The 7,666-nt window shown below is 40.1% G+C and overlaps 1 protein-coding gene across 4 annotated transcripts in view; it reads right to left on the minus strand.

Moving 5' to 3' along the window:
- The window catches only part of SLC12A1 (solute carrier family 12 member 1), an 80,845-nt gene that overhangs the window by 63,539 nt on the left and 9,640 nt on the right, over nt 1–7,666 (minus strand). For all 4 annotated transcript variants that reach the window (XM_019504184.1, XM_019504186.1, XM_019504185.1 and 1 more), the window contains exons 3-4: nt 1,623–1,757; nt 1,343–1,418 (exon numbers count right to left, since the gene is read on the minus strand). In XM_019504184.1, coding sequence (XP_019359729.1) covers nt 1,343–1,418; nt 1,623–1,757 — 211 coding nt within the window. The remainder of the gene's footprint in view (nt 1–1,342; nt 1,419–1,622; nt 1,758–7,666) is intronic.

The following is a 7,666-nucleotide window of genomic DNA, read 5'->3' on the forward strand; positions in this document are numbered from 1 at the left end:
GGGCATGGTAAAGGAACCAACCCTCCATTTATAACATTATTCCTATGGGAAAATTGGTTCTGAGTTACAACTTTTCGATTTAAGACATGGTTTTCAGGAACCAATTACATTGTAAGTCTGAGGACTGCCTGTATAAAAAAAATCTTTCTCCAGCCTGTCCCACTAGCTGAGGCCAATTTTTTATTACCAAAGTGTTGTAAGTAAACCTATGACTAGATGCTGAAGGATCTTATCAGGTAGTGTTCACTCTACTTTCCTTCTGATCTCAGTGGGAGTTACGGCACTTCACAGACAACTCTCAGGGTGTGTCCAGATGAGTGTGGATATTTGGTTCCCCAGGAAATGCCCATGCCGTGCATGCTTTGGTGCGTGGCAAGTTACACTGGATGGGGTAGGGGTGGCTGGGGTCAGCACTGGGCTGGCCCTAGCAGCCTTACCTAGGGACCTGGGGTCCTTCCAGGGCTGTATCAGTAGCAATTTTGGTGCATGGAGCCTGGCCAGCAGCCGCAGCACAACTGGGCGGCCCAGCTCTGCTTTTGTGCGGTGCACGCTGCCTGTGTGCGCGCTGTTCCACTTTTTTTTTTTTTCTGTGGGTTTTTTGGACCCCTGGATATCCTTACAGTGCAGGGAACATCTAAATGTGGAATATGTGGCACTGCAGATGTGTTTGCGGTGCCATATACCGCACGGCCGCGCTCATTTGGATGCAGCCTCAGGGTCCAGTTCAACTCCCACTGAACTCAATGAACCTTTACATTGATTTCACTGGGAGCTGGTTCAGGTGATTATATAACAGATGGTTTGAAGCAAAGATGCATTAGAATATGTGCTTTAATTTATTTGAAAGCTATAGCTGGTTTCAATCATCTGTGATACTTCCTAGTCTATTAGTATTTATTTCTGTATTAAAATTTACTTCTGTCTTACAGGTACAAAACCTCCTGACAGGTTTGTTTTAATTTTTGCAGAGAAGTATGAACAAACAATTGTTCTAGTATGTGAATGACGGCATTTAGGAAGCATGGATTAGCAAACTGAGTTCAGAAAGGTTAGAAGTATATAAATACACAATTTAGAAGCTGGCCTGAGTCATGGAATTTAAATCTCGCTTGAAATGTAAAGTTCACAAAGCTGAGGGGTCATCATATGTGACAATCATATGTATTTACACATAAATCCTACTAAATTATAATTTGTGTGGCAATCTGGAAAGCTCTTTTGGCAAACATTTGAAAAACTTAGTGCAACATGCAAACTTACATTTCAGATATGAATCATGATCATGTATAATTTATTCTCTTTTCCTTTACACTGTTGAAAATTATTTTTAAAAAATACATACCGATTCCAGCTTGACCTATAATCCAGGAGAGTCGAATAAAAAGCATCACACCCCAGATATTCAACATGCATCTCACCTAAGTTTTAGACAAATAATGTGGCATCATTATAAAATTGAAGACTATTAACAGTTAGAAACTCTACAGTACATGTTGCAAAAATTAATTAGTTTTTTAAAAGCAACAAAAAGTCCTTTCCCCCCCATTTTAAGGGCTAATTGTAAAAACCGCTAATTTGTTTGTTTTAATACACATAATTTTCTGGAAGGTAGGTTCTCTCACCAACACGCCCTTCACCCATCCAAACTTTACAAATCCTCCTTTGTTTTCTTCTTCCTTGTTGGCTGTCACATCATCTCCTGGAGTGCCCTCTCCATTAGCAACCCTGTCGACTGAACCAGGGTTCGCTGCTATGTTCTAAATGATCACATAAAAAACAAATGCATTTGATCAGGCTAATGAGAAATACGCTGAGCAGATGACAACTAGGTATCCAAGAAACACAAAAGAAAAAGGTTATAAGTAAGTATTTTTTCTTTTTCTGAGCTAGAAATTGATGCTGTGTTTGTACTAAATAGTGGCTTCATCCAACAGTAGGCTTGCTGACTGCAAAGGAACTCAGAGGTCTCTTATGAGTCCCTGTATTGCAATCTGGCTCTAAATATTGTGTTCATGGGTAAGGGTAGAAAGTACACAGCTTATTATATTGTAGTTATATGTTTATACAGTACCTACCATGGAAAGCCTGACCTGCTTGGTCTCTAAATGTTACTGCAGTGTACATTTTTATTATACTAATACTGGTTGTATTTTTGATGGATACTAGAAGATATATCAAGAAATACATTGGAGGAATAATTTCTTCTACTCTTTAACCAGTTCTAGTGGCAACATGAATATATGGGGTCCAGTGCTGGCATGCTCATGCACACCAAACTTAAGAGTTAATGTGGGCCCATATTCTGGCTTTGAGAAGCCCCCTCCCTGCATGCAGCCTATTCCTGCTGAACCACAAGGTGGGCCTGAACCTACATTGAAGAGCTGAAGTGCACACAAGTCTGGATTTGGATTTGGACTTCCTTTCTAATAGGCCAATCAGAAACAAACAAACAAAAAACCGGTTTGATTTCCTTAAGCTTTTGAAGAAATCCTGCTTCAGATCTGCCCCTTGCCACTTGGATAGGAATAGGTTAGGCTGCTTTGTGCCTCATGGCATTGCTGGGTCACACATCGCCTGCAAATTGATGCAGAGACCACATCCCTGGCCTCTAGACCACATTGCATTGCTCCCTGTGACATTTATCTTGTGAAAAACCTACACATTTCTGGCGGGTAAGAAGGCCAGAGCTGGGAAAGAAAATGGTTGTTGAGAGAACCTAAGTTGCTTTTAGGACTTTGGAAGTGAGGACATTTCCAAGGAGTGCCATCGTACAACGTGAGAAGAGAAAGGTGTAATCTGCAAGTCTGGGGACCTAGCTGGGTTCTAGGGACTTCCTTGTTCTATTTAATGTAAAATATAGAAACAGTCCTTGGAGCAGTGACTGGACTCCAAGCCTCTCCCACACAGGTAAGTGTCATAGCCACTAGGCTAGGAAGTCATGCTTTCTCATGTGCTCGTTCTCTCTCTTGCCCAGTGGATTCACAGACCATGCCTTCTTTTCTAGACAGTGGCATAGCTTCAGTAGGAGACATGGGGTAAACTGAGGTGAAACAAAGGGGATTAGTTGCCAGAATTATGTCACATGAATTTGGCTATTTTTGTTTATTGCATATATACAGGATCAAGTCCTCAAAGACAAAAATTAAAAGGTTAAGTCATTGTACTTGAAATTAGTAGTTTCCTACATAGTTTGAATTAATTTGTGCTTTCACATTATATTACCATAAATTATGGCCCTGAACCATCCATAAATGCATTTTAAATGGGTGAGTTTTTGGGAAGGATTATTTATTTACCAAGCGGCTCATTTACTTCTGCTGTTCATGCTTAAGGTATGTGGAATAAAGGTGACAGAGGACTTCGAAAACCCACAAAAATCAAAGGCTACTGCTTTTTTAACATGTTTGTTTTCTTATTTCAGAAAAGTTCAGTTTTGGTATCTTGTCTAGTAGTGACAGTGACCTCATCAAGTCTACATAACAAGTGTAAAGAATAGCCAAGGAGATGATGGAAGGTCATGTAATTTCTTATTGTAGGGTAAATGTTGGACCCAAGCAATTATCACTTATTATCAGATGCTTGCAACTTTGTTTTAACTGTTAATTGGCATTTTGTGGTTTAGTAAGGGCTAAAGATGACCCATTTTGCTAAAAGATGACACGTTTGACTCCTGTGCTGAGGGAGCTGGATCTCACAGGTTCCTTTCAGCCTCCTTTACTTTCTGACAATCAGAAAAATTATATATACATATTACAAATCTAAACATGAAAACATTCATCTTCTGATGTTAATCCAGCTTCAATGCACAATGAGAATGCATATGTAGAGCTCACATTGCTGGAGTCACAAATTGTGACATTTCTTATCACCAGCAGTAGGCTCATACAGGCCAGTTATGTTTGCCAGTTTAGGCTTTTTGTGGGGTTTTTTTTTTGGTTTCTTTTTGAAGATTGCTTGAGGTGAATTGAACTGCTGTGCTGCCACACTGAGATATATCTGAGGCAATCAAATGTGCCAGTCAGGAAGTGTATGGAATGGAATTACACTAGCAATATGCAGGTATAAGGGGTGTGGAGCAATATGTGGGATTTCTGTAGCGTTCTGTGTGTCAGGCCTGGATTTAATGTATTAATGCCAAAGCCTTCCCTAAGATACAGCTTGGAATACTAGAACAGCCAGTGCACACTCAATGTGGTGCCCCAATCCCTGCCTTGTGGTGCCCATTCATATACAGACGTGGATGAGCCTACGACTAATTGGTTATCAGGTAGATGTAACAATAATCTGTCCATACTGAGGAAGTCCTTCTCTCACCAGCCTTGGAAGCTGATCTTACATGGATGTCACTCTATGTGTTATACCCCGTCAAGCTGACCCATTCAAGAAAGCCCAAGTATACGTTGGCATATAGGGAGTTAGGGTCCACTGTAGTGAAAAAAAATATTCTTGTGCAGATGTCCTATGGCCTGCATCCCTCTTTGGACCATCTAATGGCAAGATGTTTGTGGAGAGGGAGGGGGACAGAATGAAAGGCCACAGCAACCACCCCCACCCCCACTGATCTAACTGAGAGCTAGAGGGAATGCATGTGAAATATGACATTGCTAGCTGAAAAAGTCCTATCAAAATCAAATCTATTCTTGTTTCCAAAAACGAAATGAGAAATAGCTGAGTTGATTACACCATACAAGTGGCTATGCAGATGCCACTTCAAAGCCGTAACAAATGTTAGTGACAGAGGACACTGACAAAAAGGAACTAGAGGCCAGACCCTATTCCATTTATTAGGTGTCTGTGTACAGTCCTATGTTGCCCTGCTTAAGTCCCTAAAACATTTGGTAATATTTGTAGCATTCATTCTTCTTAGTCTTAAGACTAAGTCAGAAACTGTGGTGAGAAATCATAACGTGGTATTTATTATATTAGTATTTTGGGGAGAACTTGTGCCCCATTGAATAGGACCACATTTTTACATTTGGATATGAAAGTAATACGCTTAATACATAGAATAAGATCTAGCCCTAGATATCCTAATGTGACTGTCCCACCATTAATGTCTAGATTTACAAAAGTGGCTAGTGACTTGGATGCCTCAAGTTTTGGGGGCCCAATCTAAGACAGCGTACAACAGCTTGATGTTCAGAAATCTTCTAAGAATATCCTCTGAAAATCACACCCCTTTAAGGTGTCTCAAGAGAGACACCCTCAGATGAACACCCCTTCAAGTCACTAGTTCCTTTTGAAAATCTTAGCTTGTGTTATTCTGAACAGTAATTATGGGCACTTTATACACATGCTCAGGGATTGGGGAGGGAGGGGTGCTCTAATTAAACTGGCTCTGAGAGCTGGTCTAATTAAAGCTTCAAGAGTGTCTCATGTATCAGTGTCCCTGTGCTTCAAAATGTTGGCAGAGGCACTTTACGTAAAGCTCATTTGAAATGTTGGGAAACTGATACATGAGACACTGGAGCCTGCTGGAGTATGGTAATTACCATGCTCCAGCAGACACAGTTAATCAAGTCTGTTCTGATGTGCTGTAATTACAGCAGATCAGAGCAGCCTTGCTGCTCGTGTATAGGCACCCTATATTTTCATAAAGCTCTACTAGCACAAACTGTATTCTAGTACCTGCATTGGATTTGTTGCAGATAACAGGAAAAACTAGGATTATTTCACTCAAATTCTTTTAACAATTCCATAATGCACCACATGCACAAGAAACATTACAGCCATTGACTCCTGTACTTGTATAGTGTCAAGTATTCTAATCTGTAATCCAATAGCTTCTAATTTATTTTTTCTTCTAACTACCAAAATTATTTCCTCTACATTATAATCCCTCACCCTGAAGAGTATTTCAGGTAAAGATACCGGAGCACTTTACAAATATTAATAAAATAGGCTTTACAGCACTTCTTTGAGGCCCAGTTTATTAACAGACCCAATTTTTTGAGATGGGGACCTTGAAATGTAGGAGTTTAAGTAATTTGCCCAAGGTTATAGAACGAACCAATCAAGAAAAGAGTCCATAAATTCTCAGTCCTGGGCCTGTATTCTGTTGGCTGGACTAGTCCTTCTCTCATTTAATGGTCATGGCCTCCAAAGCCTTGTGTTTTAACAGGAAGCATTTTTCAATTGCATTCACATTATGAAGTACCTGAAAGGATACAGACTATTTATTTTGACCTTCATGAATTGAGAAACTAAAAATGTAAACTGAACTTCTGCAATTTGTCTAAATTGTGTAAACAAAAGCTGGTGCTCACATTAAGAGGCTGTGTGATAGCTTTTCTCAGACTGAATCAGCTTGTAATGGTAAAGACCTAATGCCTCCATATGCCAACAACTGCATGATAATTACTTTGCAAGACCAATGTAATTTGGTTTTTTAATAAAAGAAGCATAGCTGAACAAGGAGGTGTTGATCCTCCACCCCACTGCATCTGGAATAGTAACTTATTAATTTGCAAAGTGAGCAGAGCTACCAAATTGGTATTGCCTACTTTACCTCTGCTGTGCATTCATTTTGCATAGGCATAATTAGTAATGCAAGGGACCCAATTCTTATTTCATTAAAATTACTTTGCATTGTTCTGGCGGAAACCTTCACGTAAATGAGCTGGGTCCAAAATGGCAGACACTCAAACCCTAAGTTCTAAATGGCTGACTTCTTTCTTGATTTCATTACTTTCTATTGAACTTTTTGAAGGTGGTTAGATCTCCAGAGGTTTGAAATTTGTACTGCTTTTGAATTACCATCCAAAAATCTAATGCTTATCCAGGTTATTCAGACCTCATAAATATGCAAAATTGAGTGGAATTGTAATATGAACAGGTTTGCTCTGGAGACTTCTGCTTCTGTTCTTGGCCAGAAAGTCTTAATCACAGTATCTTGGCACTTCTCAGTTTGAAACTGGAGGTAACCCTTCTCTTGCCAGCACACCAAATACACCTGAACACTTGAGAACATCAAAAGGTTAGACCTGAGGTTAGCTCTAAGATTTGGATGATGGTTTTCTTACATCTGTTATGCTTTTTTTATACAGAATCTGTTACTGAGGTTCAAACAGGGAGAGAATGTGTATTTTATCTAAGGTGACTTGATCTATCCCTCATCATTTTTCCAGTAGGTTTTTATTTGCTTTGTTTAACTATTTTAAGGAACTGCATTGAAGGTTTAACACTGTAGTTTTTGTGTACCCCAAACTCTCACTGAGGCATTTTACTCCCACATTTTGCCTATTTTACATGTGTATACACTTTTGGAGCAAGGGGGTGGGGAATCAAGCTTTCCGTGTTCACTTAAGCTTCCTTATTACATAAATTAATCATGTAATACATATGAAGTGGTATAACAATTACCTAAATCCCAATCTAGGAACCTTAAATCTTGGCCATTATAATCTGATTCAGTCTGAGGCTTTTCATTCTAAACCATTGGTGACACATAGGGGGTGCATGTGGGTGCACATGCACCCCCTGAGCATGGCGGTGCACCCCCTGTGAAAAGGTACCACTGACACTGCTGGAGGTGCCTGTGGGCAGTCACTGCTTGCCTCCCCACTCCCACCGCTGACACTGTGTGGCATCTGCAGGTGGTCTGTGATTGCTGCTGGCTGCTGCCAACGCTGCTGGCAATGTCTGTACGTGGTCATTGACCATTGGT

Source organism: Gavialis gangeticus, unplaced genomic scaffold (assembly GCF_001723915.1).
Source record: "Gavialis gangeticus isolate Ggan-Ray unplaced genomic scaffold, GavGan_comp1, whole genome shotgun sequence".
NCBI classification, from domain to species: Eukaryota; Metazoa; Chordata; order Crocodylia; family Gavialidae; genus Gavialis; species Gavialis gangeticus.